General features: G+C 42.9%; 1 protein-coding gene across 1 annotated transcript; it reads left to right on the forward strand.

The window, feature by feature from the left end:
- Positions 1 to 2,749: 2,749 nt before the first annotated feature.
- Positions 2,750 to 17,253, forward strand: LOC145389576 (protein prune homolog 2-like). The gene is made up of 5 exons (XM_080264832.1): positions 2,750 to 2,776; positions 4,814 to 4,935; positions 6,677 to 6,816; positions 7,542 to 7,637; positions 16,843 to 17,253. Exons 1-4 carry the CDS (start codon positions 2,770 to 2,772, stop codon positions 7,579 to 7,581), a joined length of 309 nt encoding a protein of 102 aa, XP_080120958.1. The 5' UTR covers positions 2,750 to 2,769; the 3' UTR covers positions 7,582 to 7,637; positions 16,843 to 17,253.
- The last annotated feature ends 2,730 nt before the right edge of the window (positions 17,254 to 19,983 follow it).

Consider the following 19,983-nt stretch of genomic DNA (forward strand, 5'->3'; position numbering starts at 1 on the left):
CAGATCCTTGAATGCCATAAACACCTTAAAGTCCTTCTCACAAACCTTCTCCACTATTTGTCTCTGCAAATATTTGATCCACACATTCTCTGGCACTCCTAAAGCCACCCTGTTCACCACTCACTAGGACTTCTGATATCTTTCTTACTTTCTCTATAATAATTCTTCCAAATACCTTCCCTACCACACTTAATAAACTTATGCCACAATAATCCTTGTACCCACTTTGCTCAACTACCGTGGTACAATCACAGCCTTTTTCCAATCTGCTGGCACAGTTTCACTCATCCATGCCTTCTTACATATCTCCAAAAAGCACTTCATTCTGCTCTCTCCACTACACTTAATTATCTCTGCATACACCTCAACTACTTTCCCATGTTTCAGCCACTTCACAGCATTCTTCACCTGTGCAAGTGTCACGTTTCCTATCACTGCATTCCTCTGCGCATCCTCAAACCCAATCATGTTTACAGTGGCTCTGCTCTCTCTATACGTATTCAACAAGCTTTCAAAATATTCTCTCCATCTTGTCCCTACTTCATCCCCATGGGCTAAAAATCTACCACTTACATCCTTCACTCTTTCACATTTCTTTCCACTGTCACTTCTACATTTCTGCACCTCTTTCCAGTATAACTTTCTATTTTCAGAGGAATTTGCATTCATTTTTCTTCCTTGATCATCATTTATCTCCTTTTCCTCTTCACTAGTCTCTTTTCATGCTTCTTGCACTCAATATATTCAGTTCTTATTTCAATTGAACCCCTGTCCTTTAACCACTCCAGCCACTTCGTTCTCTTTTCCTTCACCGCTCTCTTAATCTCTTCACGTCACCATGCCATACCTTTCTTCTTTGTTGTTACTCTTGCCACACCACACACCACTTCAGCATTCCTAACTAAGCAATCCCTATATGCATTCTACGGGCTGTCCAGATCCATTTCATTCCAATATACTAACTACTCCCCTACTTTGGTCCTGTATTCATCCATTTCTTTGATCCTCAGATTCTCGACTTTCAGACTTTCTCCCTGACTGCTCCTCTCTCTCCTGGTCCACCTCACTCCTTTCAGCTTGATCTTGCATACCACAATCATATGATCTGACAGACCACATCGTCCTCTTACTGCCTTCGTATCAGCAACCATTCCCAGCATCGACCTCCACAAGCACATAATCAATCAGGTCTTTCAACTTGATCCCCATTCCCTCTATACCATGTATATTTATGTGCATCTCTGTGTTTGAAATACGAGTTACAAATGCAGGACCTCCTTTCCTGACATATATCCTTCAGTTGCTTCCCGTTATCAATTTCTCCTGGTACTCCATTACAACCCATTATGTCATCCTCAGGACCAGTGCCTACTCTTCCATTCATATCGCCCATTACAATCACTTTCTAGCTCCTAGGCATTTCTCCCACTGCTCCATCCAGCTCATTCCAGAACCTGTCTTTCTCTCTCTCACTCCTGTCATCACACTGTGCATATGCTAGAATCACAGTGGCAGCCACTTTCACCTTCTCAAACTTGAACATGACATACATACATCTCAGGGTGACACATTTGTAATCTCTCATTCCATTCTGCCACACCTCATTCATCAACAAAGCAACTCCTTCCTTGCATCTTCCTCGCCCGTTCATGCCCGACCTCACACGCTTTACACCCTCCCACTCCTCCACTGCACACCCTTTCATCTTTGTTTCACACAGTGTCATCATGACATATCTCGCACTCTTGAACACATTCACCACTTCCGCCCTCTTGCTGTCCTGACTCACACCTCTCACATTCCACATGGCCATGAAACCTGTCCATTTGGTTGGGGTCCTTGGCTGGTATTGGGTCCTCTGAGGCTCTCCAAAACATTTGCCATGATAAGTGATTTTTGATAGGGGAATCTGGGGTATACTTAACCATGCCAAAAACCCCAGTTATATGGTTACCACCCAGTGTAGTAAATGGTTTCCAGGGTACAGGAAACCTTTAGGCTTGTCACTCAGTGTAGAGACCATAGGGCATCCCTACACTGAGTGACAGGATGATTGTCCCCCCCATGTACCACAAAAGTTAACTGTATATATCAACAGTATATTAGAAACAGAGATACAATGGTACATTATATTAGACACACAGATAAAATCTAGGGGGGCCGACTTAACCAAAGAGAATACGGGGCTACGTGTATTTATGAATCCAATCCCAAGGTGGGATTCTCAAACACATTTGCAATCGATTCCCTGTTATAACTTATATGTATTTTACAGGAAGAACCAGAGATATGAGAGATTCTGTACTGCCCTGTTCTTGTTCTTCCCTCTAAAAATATATATATTAACCTACGATAATATCTCTCATAACCAAGATTTCTTTTTCTGGGAAGAACAAGAGACATGGGAAGACACTGTACTGTCCTTTCTTTGTCCTTCCTGGGAATACATATCACAGTTATAACAGGGCCTTGATCATAAATACAGTTATGTTCAAGAATCTCACTCCCAGTTTCTTATTTTTGAGCATCTCTTCTACAGAGCGTCCGTCAAGCTTGGAGGTGACCCGGAAGAAACGTTTGACAGTGACAGAGGAGCTTCTGACAGTGGCGGTGGAGGACGACCAACACTCCCTCTCCTCCCTCAGCCAACACACCAATGACGATGATGACGACGACGACGATGACGCACAGATGCTCTCACATGATGAGTTCACTGATATGGTTACGCCAGATGACATAGACACACCGGATGAACTAGAGGAATCCATCATGGAGCGTGAGTTTTTTTTCTCTTTTTCTTTATGTGTTAACTCTGGGCAAAGGATTAACAGCCATTTCATCGTGTCTGACCATGGGCACAGGCTTACCTTAACCCATTCTGTTACATCAAGCAGTCCTCCTACATTTTGCATACCTCCATATACATATATGTGCCGACCGAACATATAATTCACTATAAAATGTAGTATCAAGATGTACTTAAATTGCAGGCGAAAAGTATTCATATGCTGATATGCTATAACTCAAAGGAACGAAAATATATGTGACGTCCGGAAAAGTTCCAGACACACTTTGGAATTCTAAGGTGGGGCAGCTGCCCCCCCTTGCCCCCCTCTCCAGACACCCATGGTGAAATCCAACATGGCGTTTGAGTATTGCTGACTGACAATTGGTCTGGCTGTATCAAAAGGTTGCATGGTTCTGGATAGGGATGACTTCACAAGGTGACACCAGTGTAATGGGGTGATACTACTGCCCAGTTGTACAAGCCCTCCCAGTCTTCCTATCCCCTGAAAGGAGGATGATTGAATGCAAGGGCAACTTCAACCTGCAATTTACTGGGTTCTTGTCCTTTTTTTTTTTTTCTAAACTAAAGACAAACAGAGGAAGGAAAAACCAAACAAAACAAAATATCATACACCAAATTACAGTTATCCTCCATTCATAAAAACTCTGCAACAGTTTGACTTAAACTGCTGAAGGCTGAAGTTTCGGGGAAAAATCTGGGGAATCAAGTTCCAGAGAGAAGTAGTTTGGAGAATAAAGGAATTCTGATATGCAGAAGTTCTACAATATGGCAGTGTGACAGTCAAGTCATGGTGCTACCAGATGCCCATGTAGCACAGGGGAATGTATGGAGAGGTGGCACAATGGATGCAACTTTGTCTGAGAATTTGCCATAAAAGTATCTGTAAAATAATTCAAGGGAGGCAATACTTTGTCTGACTTGTAAGAGAGGTAGTTAATTTATAATTTCAGGATTATTAATTATTCTTATAGCTTTGCTCTGAAATTTTGTCCAGTTGTTTTAGTGGAACATCTCCACATCCACTCCACATGGGAAAGCATTATTTATGCTGAGACTGCACATGACTTGCAAATTACAGCTAACTGCTCATTAGGGTAGACATTATGGATTTTGTATGTAAATCCAAGTTTCTTTGAAGCAGTTTTATAGCATGTGACCTTGCATGAATTTCATGAATCTATAGTTATTAGGCAGGAATGCGTCCCCTTGGTTATTCACCTAAAATAAATGCACTACAGTGATAAGTTCCATAATGTCAGTTTTTTCCATGCAGCCAGTAGGATATATAAGGTACATGCACAAGCAAAATGATGCCATGTTTCCTCTCGTGGAATCGTCATACTATACAGGGTTGATCATGGTATTACTTATGTTTTATATGAACTGGCAACTAAATTAAGTGCCAAAACTAGCTAATTACTTTCCTACAGTTGCTGATAACTGCTGAAAAAAGATATCAGAGATGTTCAGTAAGCTTTGTAACAATATAAATGTCTCAACCTGGACTCTAACAATTTGTCAAAGTTTCATGCCTGAGAGTGATGATTATGTGCCTTGTTACAGAGCTTGTAATCACATACCACTCTCATGGTAGTATCTCCCGAGTTGATGGTAGCCATCCATCTACTACCGAAACAGGGAAATTGGCAAGTGAGCTTTACAGGTGACAAAAGAACTTTAACACTCAATCTTTCTGTAACTTACAGTGGCTTTATTTGAAAAAAAATAAAAAAAAAAAAAAAAAAACTGCTGTTGTTGTGCCATCATGCTCATCTGAAACATGAACCCAGTGGACTGCAGGTGTACATTGTCCTTCCCCTGCAGTCCATCAACCTCTTTTCAGGGGATAGGATGAGAGTTCAGGGTCATTAGCATTATCAGGCAGTGGAGTTGCCTGGTTATATCAGTGACACAACATGAAGACATCCCTTCTCCAAAAAAAAAAAAAAAAAAAAAGAAGAAGAAAAAAAGAATAGATAACAAGACCCTTCTATCTTGATTCAGGTCTGGGTCCTCAGCCAAGGATAGAGCCACTACCTGAGTACACAGCAGTGCAGGAAACCAGTGAGGAACGGTCATGGCGATCAGTTGTCATATCTGGAATTGAACGGAGGATTGACATGAAGGTCAGTACATCATCATTTATCCATCATCCAATCTTTTATTGCCCCACCAGGAACATAGGAACCCTGGGTTGGTCTACTTAATTCCTGATTTTTGAAGTGAGAATGACCAATCTATTGTCCCAGAATGGTATTGTGTGAGCAGTAAACCCCATCCACCCATAGTACGTACTGTACACCTTTATGAGCAACATCTGCTTGGATACTTTCAGTCAGTATATCTGTATAACCAAATGGTTTTTGGTGGTTTAGTGGGTTAAGGCACTGTGACCAGATGGAGCCTCTATGGGTTTCATCTGAGGAGGGAGTTGGGGGCTCTTTGCTTGCACAATGCCACTCACGGGAAAGTGGGGCTGGTCACCATTGCCTATAAATATTAGGAATGGGTAGCCTATGCCTGGGCCTCAGGACTCCTTTTTATATGGGCAAAATGGGATTGCATGATGGTACATTTTTTCCAAGAAACGTTAAGTGACCCGAACAGAGAAAGGCTCAAAGTAGGGCTAAAGATGAACTGGACTAAAACTACTGTAATGTGTAATCTTCACACACCAAAGAGCATCATCAGTATACCAGAAGAAATTCTTGAAGTAGTCAAGGAGTACAGTTACTTGGGGCAAATACTAAAATTAATGATAGACCCTTGGTTTAGGTTATCAAGAAAAAGTCTCTGTGACTCAGACTTCACCCTGTATACCTCTCTTCTAGCCCTATGCTTGGCAGCCAAGTATTCCTCCTTGCTACCATCCTTCTTCCATTCCCAGAAAAGTCTTTTCATCTTAATTGCAGCTTCTACACCCTCATCCCACCACCAAGCTACTTTATGTCTTGGTGGTCCTCTTGTCCAACCACACATTACATCAGTAACTCTCAAGAGATTGTTCTTAAGGGCTCTGTACTGTTCATTAACGCCTCGGTCTACGACTCCTTGTTCAGCCACCACTCTCCTCATCTCGCTATAGAAGACATCCCTTACTACTTGATTTTCCAGCTTCCATATTTTCCTCCTAGGTACATAAGTCCTCTTTTTCATCACTTGTTCTTTAAACACCATATCACAAATCAATAGCTTGTGCTGCAGCACACACTCCTCACTTCCTCTCTCTCTCTCTCTCTCTCTCTCTCTCTCTCTCTCTCTCTCTATATATATATACAATATATTGTGCATATACAGCAAACTCTCTTGTATGTGCTGCCACATCTTCTAGAATGCATCATTATCTGTCACAGCAAATGGAGGCAAATTTTAAAAAACTTACAGATTGCTCAAAATTAGAAATCCATGCCATCCAATGGGAGTCCTGCCCCTCAGACACTGCCGTAAGTCTCATCACCAAAACACTGCTTTTGATGTTGCGAAATTTGGCAATTTTCTAATTTGTTAACTGTATGTCGCTTTAGCTTTCCTACATTCAGCATTAATTATATAAATTTTCCTCGTCTTCAATACGTTTCATACTCATATTTTCTAGAGTATCTCGTCCCAAAATGGATGATTTGTTGGTTCTCCCCCCCTCTCCCAAGGCCATCACTCTCACTGTAAGGATTGTGACTGCAAGGTGGAGTCAGAATCCCAGGAGCATGAATGGTCAGTGAATGAGAGTGCAGCCTAGTTAACTAGGCAGAAATTAGATAGTTCTCCCTCTAGTTTATTAGTGTTTTTTATTGCTCTCTTAACCCTACCTCACCCCACCCTTGTATGGGAAAAGAGGTTGGGATGATGATGATGATGATGATGTTGCAGGTGATTGAGCCGTACAAGAAAGTGTTGAGCCACGGGGGTTACTATCCAGGGGCTAATGAGGCCATCATCGTCTTTTCTGCCTGCTTCCTCCCTGACAGGTCACGCAAAGACTATGATTATGTCATGGACAACCTCTTCATGTAAGTTTTCTTCCAGCTTGAATGAAATTACTGTATTTTAAAATAATGTAGGCCTAATGCTGGAACAGTGAATTATATGGAAATATAAATAAAGTATCAGCTACTTTTATATGACTGGTACTGCTAACTTACACAATGGAAATACAAGTACAGTATATGAAACTTGTATAAAGTCTTAATAAAATATATAAGTGAAACTTATCAAGGGTGATCCATGTATTATGCAACCAAAGTTCATGTGTTGCTGGGACAGCTCAGTCAGCAATACTATATCCTTTTTACTCTAACTTGGCCTAAAACTACCATGTCAACATCATTAATGATGAGTTGTAACAATAAATTAACACTAGAATATGATGTCACCTATAAAGATATGCTATGAAAAGGATGTTCAGGTGTAGTATTGTCTTTTTCTCCCACTAGCAACATGAAATAAGTCACTAAAGGACAAAAATCTGAGCCATGTTATAGTAAAAATAGTATAGTGCATACCCTGCATCATTTTCTACTTCCCATAGCCTTTTTCATGCCTTTTACTGTTTATTCTATTATGTTCACTGACTGTACAGTTAATTAATAATTTCATGAGGCAGCCAAAATGACTTTGTTCCTCACATTAGTAGACAGTCCTTCCTGCAACAGACAAGACTGGAGAGCACAATAGATGGACCACCTAATACATTAATGGCACAAAGGTATATGAAACTTATATATTACTTGTACAGGTATGTGCTGACAACACTAGACCAGAGGACTACATACTAATCTATCTACACGGGGCCACAACACGAGGCAACATGCCTTCCTTTGCATGGCTTAAGGTAATTATTATGCAATGTATCATGTGATGGAAAGTATTATGAGAAATACCTTGAGAAGGTCTGGCCATTTGGAGGGAATGGAGAAGAGACACTGACTAGCAGAGTGTAGGTGAGGTGGAAGGGGATGGGGGAGGCTGAGGATGAGATGGAAGGAAGGACTGGAGAGGTATATATATATCATATATATATATATATATATATATATGTATATATTCAAGTACTTGGGTAGTGTCATGAGTAAGGATGGAACTTTGGGGGATGAAGTGCATGAAAGAGTACAGCAGGGAAGGAAGGTTGTTGGCACACTGAAAGCAGTGATGAGAAATAGGGAGGTGAGTATGGAAGTTAAGAAGTCACTGCATGATAGTATTGTGATCCCTACCCTGATGTATGGAAGCGAGGTGTGGACCTTGCAAGAGGGGAACAAGTCAAGAGTGAGAGCAGTGGAAATGAGTTACTTGAGAGGAGCATGTGGAGTGACATGGTGGGACAGGTTGACGAATGAAGAAGTGAAGGAACGTTGTGGGGTGGATGTGAATGTGATTGAGAAGATTAGGAGAAATGCACTGAGGTGGTTTGGACATGCGAAGAGTATGGAGAATGAAAGACTAACTAAGAGGGTGTATGTAGGTGAGGTGGAGGGAGGGAGAGGGAGGGCTAGACCAAGGATGAGGTGGAGGGATGGAGTTGAGAGGTATATGAGGGAGGGGGGGGGGTGAGTTGGGAGGAGGGTAGTCAAATGGTGGGTGACAGAGCGACTTGGAGGCGTTTTCTCTGCGGCCACCCTTTGCGGGATTAGGGCGTCGGGCTATAGATAGATAGATAGATGTTAAGCATATGGGTTTACATACCAACATAGGAACTAGACGAGGCCCATGTTCACGATATAACCATCTCAGTGTAAGATGTCGTTACAGTAGGTCTTGATTTCACTGTGTCGATAACTATTCATATGGAAGAATACGATTCTGGTCGGGCTTAATTCGTTCTATTATGGCACTTCCCACAATTTCACTGTGTGGGTACAGTATCTTTTATAAGTTACAGTAGGTTTCTTTTGTGTGGATAATAATGACATAAAAAAAGTAAGAGGAATGGGGAGACTGTATTAGAACACACACACACACACACACACACACACACACACACACACACACACAAAACTATCTATCCGTCTACTTGTCTATTTCTACCTATATCTATCTGTCTGTTTTTCTGTAGATCGATTTATCTATCTATCTCTCTATCTATCTATCTCTATCTGTCTATCTATCTATATCTATCTGTATATATATATCTATCTATCCATATATATCTATCTATCTATCTATCTATATATATATATACTGTATATGAGAGGCAAATAGACATAGAGAGAGAGAGAGAGAGAGAAAGAAGGGGAGGGGTGGATGTAGGGAGTGAGGACAGGTGAGGTGAGGAATGGCTCCCAATCCCCAAGGAATTACCTACTCAGGTCATTTTGACTAGGGCAGACACACACACACACACACACACACACACACATATATATATATATATATATATATATATATATATATATATATATATACCCAGGATGCTTCCCCCAAGGAAAGTGGGGTAGCCGAGACAGGTCGACACTTACTCATCCACTCTAACACGGTCATTCGCATCTTAGCCCCAAGGAGGAGAAGGGACAATTCCTCACCGCACGAGGGACAATTGTGCCGTGCAATCAGTGACATCCACAGCAAGGCCCTACAGCAGAGCTGGTTTACACCTGCCACATCATAATAGACCCATCCCTTTACCCTCATCTGCCTGATCAGCTGATCAGACAAATGTAGGAGAATATCCCCCCAAGGCTGCGTCATCATTTATTCATTCACAATTTCTCTCCATTCATTTCTGTCACGCACAGCCACTCTTCCTTGCTCTACAAACATCCCTCTCACATCCAGGCAGAGGAACTCCTTGAGAGTGAAATGGCTGGGAAGCATGCCGGCACGTGACTGGCTACAGCATAGCTGGGTCTTTCGGGTGTGGGCAATCAGGCAAGTTAGCTGCCTACTGCGACTGCAACACAATGGCGAGGTGTTCAGGAAGTTAGCCAAAGAAACCTTGATGGACTCTGAAAGAACAATAATGGCCCCCAGTCCCGTGCAGCCCTTAAATGGGCAGGGGGTGCTAAGAATCTCACGGTGCCTCAATTACAATCTAATTCCTTTGTTAATGCAAAAAATACAATTAAAATTGGTAACTGGAATGTGAGAACGCTAAATCATGACGGTAAAATCGATGAGTTAGTGAAGGTTTTTCAAAATTACAGACTTGATATTTGTGCTCTGACAGAAACTAGATTAACTGGAGTCGATAAGTTGGATTTGGAGGATGGTATACGTTTATTGATATCTGGCCGACAGGACGGAATGCATTATCAGGGAGTAGGATTGTTGCTGGGTTGTAAGGCAAATAAGGCTTTATGTGAGTGGGATCCTATAGATGAGCGATTGTTATACGCACGGTTTAAATCAAATCATGGCAACATCAGTCTGTTTGTGTGTTATGCACCTACTAATGATGCACTCGATGAAAGGAAAGACACATTTTATGAAAAGTTGCAAGAAGGAGTAGGAAGGGTACCTAGACATGATGTTTTGATCTGCATTGGAGTCTTTAATGCAGTAATGGGCTGTTCAAATGAGGGATTTGAGGCATGTATGGGTAAGATGGGAGTTGGTAGTAGGATGAGTGAAAACGGAGTGAGGTTTGGAAGCTTCTGTCTAGCAAATGACTTAGTCATCGGGGGCACACTCTTTCAGCATTGCAATATACACAAGACAACTTGGGTGTCGCCGTGTGGAAAATATAAAAATCAGATTGATCACATCGCTATCAGTAGGAGGCATAGAAGTTCTCTGCTAGATGTTCATGTTAAACGGGGAGCGGATATTGGTAGTGACCATCAACTCAGCATTGCAAAAATAAGTTTTAAACTTAAAAATCAGAAGAAGGAAAAATCTGGTGTTGGTAGATACGATATTGTTAAGCTTAGAAGGGAAGGAGAAGAAAAGGAGGAATTCAGATTAGAATGCAGAAATAGGTTTTTGGTGTTGGAAACGTCGGAAGAGGGGGAAAGAAGTGTAGATGAGGTGTGGGAGCATGTGAACAAAATTTTGCATGAGACTGCTGAATGTACGATTGGAAGGAGACATAGATTCAGGAGAAAGAAACGGATATCAGAGGAAACGTGGGATATGATAAAAAAGAGGTGAGGCTAAATTGAGGAGTGAGATGCAATGCGTTGATGAACGAGAGATTGAATTAGCAAGAGCTGCGTACTGGAGTTTGAATTCAGAAGTAAGAAGGTTAGCCAGGAGAGATAAAAGAAGATGTGTGGATGAAAAGGTTGCAGAGACTGAAATCTTAATAAACAAAAATGATGGACAGAGTCAAAGAATAGCATATGAATCGATTAGAGAACTGAGTGGTAATGCAGGTAAACGCAAGGAAATACCAGTTAGAGACAGGGAAGGAAATTTATTGACCAAAGATCGAGATATTAAAAATAGATGGAAAGAGCATTTTGAGACGTTCTTAATAGACCAATACCACCAGAAGAGGATATACCGTCTGCTTAGGAAGATTTAAATATAGAAACAGGAGAGTTGAGGCTTGCAGAAGTGGAGAAAGCAGTAAAACAGTTAAAGAATAATAAGGCACCATGGGAGGATGGTTTATTTCCGGAAATGTTTAAAGTGGAGGGGGATAGATTAATAATGATCTTGACCAAGCTATTCAGTAAGATATGGGTGACGGGGTTACTACCATCAGTTTGGAAGAATGGTGTAATTGTTAAAGTTCCGAAGAAGGGAGACCTGAGTGAATGTGGTAATTGGAGGGGAATCTCTTTGTCACCGATAGCTCTGAAAGTTTTCGGTAGAGTGTTGTTAAATAGGTTGGAGCCGGTGGTTGAGGGTATTCTGAGGGATGAACAGGCTGGTTTTAGAAAGGGACGTGGTTGCAATGATCAGATCTTTATAGTTAGGCATTTGATGCAGCAAGTTAATGAAATGAGAGTACCGTTAAGTCTTTGTTTTGTTGATTTTGAAAAGGCTTTTGATAGTGTTTCGAGAGAGACTATGGGGAAGATCATGAGACATTATGGAATACCAGAGGAGTTTGTGAGGGTCATTATGACCATGCATGAGGACACATTTTGTAAAGTGATGGTTGATGGTTGTCTGAGTGATTCGTTTGAAGTCAAGTCCGGAGTAATTCAAGGTGGTGTTCTATCGCCTTTACTATTTATATTGGTCATTGATTACATTATGAAACGCGTTGGAACAGAAACCGGTGCAGGTATACTTTGGGGAGAGAACAGGAAACTTTTGGATTTAGATTATGCAGATGATATAGTTTTGATTTGTGATGGGCCAGAAGAGATGCAGAGAGTGTTGGACTGTTTGGTGAGTGAAGGTCGCAAGGTGGGTTTGGTTATTAATTGTGGAAAAACTGAAATAATCAATATGAATATGGAAAATGCGCAGGAATGTGTAATTGGAGGTATGGTTGTAAAGCAAGTTGATAGGTTTAAATATTTAGGTACTTATTTAGCCAAGGATGGTTCTTTGAACTTTGAATTCGAGGAAAGGTTAAAGAAGGCTAATCAGGCAAAGGGAATGCTTAAAAATATTTGGAATAATAACAGTTTTTCTGTGCATACAAAAATCAAACTTTATAAGGTAATGGTTAGGAGTATCTTAATTTATGGACACGAGTCTTGGTACAGCACAGTGACTATGGAAAATAAATTCTTGGTGTTTGAAAACAAAGCACTTAGAAGAATATTAGGAGTTAAGTGGTGGGAAAGGATACCAAATAGTAGAATTAGAGAAATAACGGGAGTGCAGCCGGTCGATGAATATGTTAGGTTCTCACGATGGAAGTGGCTAGGACATGTGTATAGGAGACAGGGAATAGTACGAGGTACACCAGGGTGGGTGGCACTTGGTAGGAGAGGTAGAGGAAGGCCAAAAGAGACGTGGGTGAGGACAATGAGATGGGAAGCTGGAGATGAGTGTTGGGGAGATCTTGAGGGGTTAGCACAAGATAGGATGTGGTGGTGTGAGTTCATCGAGGCCCTATGCATCCCCGAGGGTGCCACAGGAACTGATTGACATAAATGTAAGATGTGTTGTACTTCATGAATATAGGATATGGCTGTATGATAGGCCAGCCAGTTGCAAGTAATGGTGTGTGTGTGTGTGTGTGTGTAATTCACCGGGTCGGTCAGGATCACTTGATGGTCGTGATCGTCAGCTTTTACCCTCCCGGAAGGGAGCTGAGAGCTCATATAGTCCGATCTAAGGGCAAGGCTGTGACCACACACGCACACACCAGTCCCCTTGCTCAAGGGGGACAGTAACCACCCACTTCGTCAGTGAAACTTTTCGCAACGTGTGTGTGTGTGTGTGTGTGTGTAAACTTAACCCATTAGCTGTGGTGGCTTCTCTTCAGTTAACATAAAATCGCTTACTGTATGCTGAAGTATATATACATATATATTTATTTTCCGGTCACAGCGTTCATCTAGCACGTCATATACTGTTCAGTTCTGCCGAGTTGCTCTTAGCTGAACGTATCGATGTAACTTTAGCCAAAACAAAATACCGTCTTTGTAACTAATTCGCATCTTACAGTTTCGATATCTAATCTCATTGTTCGTACATCACGATACTTTAGGCAGCCAAGAAAATAATCTACCGAAATAGAAAACGCTAGTTACATGGATAACTGATATATTTTTCGTTCCTGGACTAGGCACATTTTACCCCTCTCCTATTCTGTCCTACTTTAGCCTAAACCAACCCATCCTAACCTACTTTTCTCTGCCCTACACTACCCTACCCCAGCCTACCCTGCCCTAGCGTTCCCTACCCTATCCTACCGCTGAGGTCTCCTGTAGGGATACTCGTTCTTCGGTTTTTGCCAGGCTTAGGGAGGTGGAGGAGATTAAGGTGTTGGATATCCGTTCTGGGGGCGGAGAGACTTACAACATTCCTTTGTCTTGGTGTAAACTTTGGTCTACCCTTTCCCTGTCATGAGACTTCTCCGGAGTCGATAATATTCCCCATGCAGTGCTGAGGTACCTGGATGATGAAGCAGTGTCCTTCCTCCTGAGTCTTATAAATAGAATTTGGAGAGATTCGTCCACTCCTGCTTCTTGGCGGGGGGCTGTTGTCCTACCGTTTCACAAGCCAGGTATTGCAGGTCACCATCTTGGTTTGCGTGGTAGGTTGCCTTCACTGATTATGGAATTTTTCCGTATTGGTGCCACCTTGTTTCCCTCATATCCTCAAGAGGAGGGAGTGCCTCAAACTAGTGTCCTTAGTGTCACCGTCTTTGCTAAAGTTCAGGAAGATTTTGTTGGCTCTGTTCCGGAGGGAGTGTCTGCCTCGCCGTATCCTCGCTATCCACATCCGTTTGGGTACAGGGTGAAGGCTGCCATGGGGGATGTGGATGTTCCAACCTTTCTTGTTTGTCCTGTGCGTGTACCAAGGATGGCTCCCTGGCTCCTCTCAGGGGTGCAACCGTGTGTTTACTTTCCTGAGAGAGGGGCCTTTCTTTCCTCACAGGCGGCTCTTTGCTATTTTTTTAGAACATGCTTCCTCTCACAGTGTCTCGATTCTCGTATGTACTGATGGATTGAAATCCCGTGAGGGGACAGGCTTGGGTGTTCTCTTTCCCGATTTCATTCGTGGTAGGAGTCTTCCCCCCATCGTATCTACTTTTATCGCAGAACTTACTGCTATTTTACTCGCAGTCAAATTGATATTTAGCTTCCCTCCTGTTTGTTATACAGTTTTTAGCGACTCTGCCGATCTCCATTTTGTGTTTTCCCGTCCAATCCTCTTTTGTTGTCTACAGTGTTTTAAAATGGCTGTGCTTGCTAGGGACTGCTTTGTGGTTTTGTACCATTGTGGGCAATGAGCATGCTGACGCTCTGGCAAAGGCTGCTGCCTCTCGCCCATCCTCACCTCTCCCCTGCCTCGCTCAGTGATATTCATCTAACCACTCCCTGTTTGCTCCCACTGGCAGAGTAGGTGGGATGCGGTGGGGGCCAACAAAATGTGTGATATTTGTGGGTAAACGGGCCCCTTCATTTACCGAGGTCTGAATGCAGGTGGGAGACGGCTTTATGCTGGCTCCGAATGGGCCATTCCTGGTTCTCTTATTGATTTTTAATGGAGGACTCTCCCCCTACTTTCTGTGTGGAATACTTCGTCCCCCTGACTCTTCGGCTTTTGCTGATGGTGTCCACTGTTGGGGAATTGCGCCATCGTTACCTCTCTGAGCACCGGGTAGGAGAGGGATTGTAGTCTTCTGTTGGTACTTGGAGAGGATGCTTGTTGTGGTGGAGGGGGAAACCTTTGCTTGGTGTAGGCAGCTGCACTACCGTATAAAATTTAGTATACAGTGGTTTTAGTGTTTTAGTGTTTTTCTTGTTTTAATTATGAATTGTATTTTTTTTGTGTGTGTGTGTGTGTGTGTGTTTCATCTTTTCGAGTGCTTTTATTCTCGTTGTCGTCCGGCGGCATATGACCCTGGTTGTTGTATTGCCAGATTTTATTGTATATACTTATTCAGTTCAATTTACCCTACCCTACTCTTCTCAACCCTACACTAGCCTACCTCAGCCTACCCTACCCTACCCTGCCATTGCCGACCCAACTCTACCCTACTTTAACCTACCCTCCCCTGTACAGCCCTGTCACCACTACATTACTTTTCCTGTTTTCTTCCCTCTACCTTCGGATGATTTTCTTCACCTCTACAGTAGAGAGAAATTTCGAACTGGAAGGGTTAAATACTGCCATCATCAACCCCATCTCTATCAGGGGATCTCCTAAGGTGAATAAAATCATGCGGTCAGCTAGGACAATGTAAATAAGTTGTTCTCGGCTTGAAAGATTAAATGATTCTGTCCCGTCATCCTAAGAGGGTTTTCTGAAGCTGTAGGATATCGTCAGAAGCTAGCAAAGAGTAAAAGTGACATCCGCAAACCGAGAGCTCTGCGTCCAGCGCTCCGCGGTTCAAGTCCCAGAGGTGGACAGATGTTTTGACGTGTAGACGTTACCAGGGCGTAGCTTGGTGGCCTACCCTTTAATATTCTGGACTAATGGTGGTCTAGCCTCGTGCACCTGCGCTCCACCACATAAAAAAAATAAAATAAAAAGGAAAGCCAAGGGTCATGAATGAACTAAAGGACTGAACTAAGCGGAGAAGAACAAAAATCGTAGAGAAGATCGCCCCAAATTTGATGAGACAGTGTAGTATAACTGAGTGAAATAGGCGTTGGATATGACGGAACTAAACGGCAGTTATACCCACCTCTCTTCTGTACCCTACACTACCCTGATTCAGCCTACCCTACCCTACCCTACCCTACCCAGCCCTACACTACCCTACCCAGCCCAACCCACCACCACCCAGCCCTATCCTACCCTGCCATAACCTATCCTACCCTCCCCAACGCAACCATAACCTACCCATGCTTACCCTCGCCTGCCCTAATCGACCCTACTCTATTCAACCCTGCCATAACCGACCCATCCCTACCCTACCTCGGCATAATCAGCCCAATCTAACCTCACCCTGTCAAAACCGACCCGATCCTACCCCACCCTGCCAAAACCAACCCTGTCCTACTCCACCCTGCCAAACACGACCAACCCTTCCCCATCCTGCCAAAACTGACCCAATCCTACCCCACCCTGCCAAAACCGACCCAGTCCTACCCTACCCTGCCAAAACCGGGCCAATCCTACGCCGTCCTGCCAAAACTAACCCAACCTTACCCCACCTGGCCATAACCGACCCAACGCTACCCCACCCTGCCACAACAATCCCATCCCTACCGTACCTTAACCAAACCAGTCTTATCTAACACAGATCGAGTCCCGGAGGTGAACAAAGGTTTTTATATCATATAGACGTTTTATATTTTATATTTTGCAACTTTCAGAGGCATTTACTCAGCTTTAGAAGTCTTATGGATAGGCTCAATCAAACGTATCGAACCTCCCATGTTAGAAAAAATAGCTTAGAGAAATGCGTCTCGTACTAAAGAGGCGGAATGGACAGATCGAGTGACTAAGATATTGAATTATCTATATGAGTGGTTTTGTTGTTATTTCTATTATTATTATTATTATTATTTCAGGCAAATGTCCCAGGCTTCTAGACTGGCTGACTAGCGAATATTATTAAGTCTCCCGTGGCTCCGTGCTCCTTCCACTCAAGAGCCTGCACTTCACGCATTCCACGCACAAGATGGCGCCACCGCTGCATTCCTGCGAAGACGAGAGGTCAAGAGGACGACACTTGCTTTTTGTTTGTTTGTTTACTGTAATTGCTTAAAGTTGTGATCCCTCCAACTTGAATGCTCAGTTGTAACTATAGATAACTAGAATACGATGCTAGTCACGAAGAAGGGCTATGAAAAGATACAGAGCTCGTAGTATTGGCTGGATGAATCACTCTTTCGTGATAATCAAAGACGGTGAATAAAACCCACGCTTGTAGACGAAGAATATAATTACCAAACAGTCTCGGTGGACACTGCCACCATCTTCAGTGGTCAAGATAGTGAGAGGGAGTGACATACTGATTATACAAGGGTTCCTTTTTATGCGTGTGTGTGTGTGAAAGGGTGGGGTAAAGGTGAGGTGGGGTGGGGTAGATTGTAAGCGGGGATTAACCCAAGGGGGATTTTGGGGGGGACATTACCTGACAGGTCAGGTGTAATTCCTATCTGACCTTACCTGTGTCGTAGCAGGAAGGGACATCCCTTCCTGCTACGACACAGGTAAGGTCAGATAGGAATTACACCTGACCTGTCCGGTAATGTCCCCCCCCAGAATCACCGTTGGGTTAATCCCCGCTTACAATCTACCCCACCCCACCTCACCTTTACCCCACCCTTCCACACACACACGCATAAAAAGGAACCCTTGTATGGTCATTATGTCACTCCCTCTCACTATCTTGACCACTGAAGATGGTGGCAGTGTCCACCGAGACTGTTTGGTAATTATAGTCTTCGTCTACAGGTGTTGGTTTTATTCACCGGCTCGTAGTATTTTTTTTCTTTTAACTAAGATTCATGAAATAAGCTGCAAAAATACGAAAATACGAGCTTACTTAATGTAAATGAATTATAATACGTTTAAGATGGAGGGAAGGCATTTTGTATTTTGTTTGTGATGTTATAGTGTCTCTCAGGATCCTAGGATCCTCTCTCGGCTGAACCAAATTGTCTGGCGTCAGCTGGAACATGATGCTAGAGTTATATCGGTCGTGAGGGGGTTAATGGTGACGGTATTGACACTGTCAGGCTCCTATGACTCACTCAGTCGAATAAAATCGTCTGAGTCAGCTGAAATGGGGTACTAGAGTTGTCCCAAGCACCAGAGGGTTAAGATTCTTAACCCTCTGGTGCTTGGGACAACTCTAGTATTCCATTCCAGCTGACAGACGATTTTGTTCGGCTGAGTGAGTCATAGGAGCCTGACAGTTACTACACTGTCACCATTAACCCCCGCATGACCGGCATAACTCTAGCATCATGTTCCAGCTGACGCCAGACAATTTGGTTCAACTGAGTGGGTCTGGGGCCTTGAGGGGCACTAAATGAAAATATCCAAAAAATATTAAAGGGGGGGCTATATCAATTTTGCCACAGGAGGTATACCAAAATTGGACTTTTTAATAAAACCCCCTCCTCTCTCACTCCCTGTGTTTTGTATATACCCCTCTCTGTCTGCCTGTGGTGTGTCTGTCCCTCCCTCTCCCTGTGTGTGTGGTGTCTGCTGTGTGAAGGTGGCTGTGTACGTGTCGTGTGTGCCTTGATGTGTGTATGTATGTAGTAGTGTGTGTCTACTGTGTGAAGGTGGCTGTGGCTATGTACGTGTCTTGATGTGTGTATGTAGCAGTGAGAGTGTGTGTCTTGGTGTGTGTATGTAGTAGTGTGTGTAAGTGTCTTGGTGTGTGTGAGCTGAAGTGTAAGGGGCCTTGTGGTTTTAAGGAAAGCCTGCTACGCAAACTTCCCTCAGCCACGTTTTAAAGAAACCTCTATCACACCGGGATTTGAACCCGAGTCTTCCTGATCAGCAGGCCAGCACCATACTGACCATGCTACCGCGCCCCCTTAATAATACCGGCTAAAACTTCTACTGTATTTTATTTCTTTAAGTTACAAAAAATGGGAAATTGAACTATCATGCACAGACTAAACTAAATTGTCATGTACCTATTAATGTCGCTTTAGGAGCGGATATTTCGAAATTTCCTGAGCTACTTGGAATACCTAAGCCTGCAGTTTAATGCTAATCATGAACAAGTGCTATGGAAAGAATATAGAGCAGTTGCTACTTATATAAAGGAAGAAAGTAAAAACTGCAACTTACGTCTGCTATCGAACGGCAGGACTTAAACGATTAACCATATATTACATAAACTTAACACACTGAGTGACACAGAAACTAAACATATGATACAAATTCTTTAATGAAACTTATAATGAGAGTACAAATGACAAAATATACACTGCACAGGAAGACTGAAAAATGTCAAGGTGGAGCTCCAGCTCTCCCTATCACCAGCTTTTCCACCTTCCTTGAGAGTACAGTACTGCCTTCACACGCTGGTACCATACTACAGCCTGCTCCCGATAATAATTATAATAATAATACATTATAATAAAGGACATGGTAATTGGAACTTGGAATGTAAGGGGAGCGAATGATGAGGTGAAAGAGAGAGAGATTGTCCAGGTGCTTGAGGGTGCGAAAGTGGATGTATGTGGAATTACTGAAACAAAATGGAGAGGAGAAAGTGTGAGAGAATGGGAGTATGGATGGGGTATATGTGCAGGAGTAGGTGAGAATGAGAGGGCAAAGGAAGGAGTATATATAGTTGTGAGTAAAAGATGGAAGAGGAGCATAAGACAGTATGGATCAGTTGGGTCAAGGATTGTGTGGGTAAAGTTGAAAGTTGGAATACAAATGTGGGCGATTGTGTGTGTGTATGCACCAACGCAAGATCGTGCTAGAAGAGTGAGAGAAGAGTTCTGGACAAATGTAGAAGTGTGCATGGAAAAGTCTGGAAGGAATGACAGAGTGTTTTTGATTGGTGATATGAATGGTAAAGTTGGGAATGTGATGGTGGATGGAATAGTTGGTGAGCGGGGTGTGCCTGCTGAGATAGATGAGAATGGGAGTGCGTTAGTGGACATTTGTGCTGGGAGGGGGTTGGTGATAGCCAATACCCTCTTCAGGCATAAAATGATCCAAAGGTATACATG

Source organism: Coenobita brevimanus, unplaced genomic scaffold, assembly GCF_032717465.1.
Source record: "Coenobita brevimanus isolate Jiangsu-jjx unplaced genomic scaffold, ASM3271746v2 jjx.HiC_scaffold_135, whole genome shotgun sequence".
In the NCBI taxonomy this organism is placed as follows: domain Eukaryota; kingdom Metazoa; phylum Arthropoda; class Malacostraca; order Decapoda; family Coenobitidae; genus Coenobita; species Coenobita brevimanus.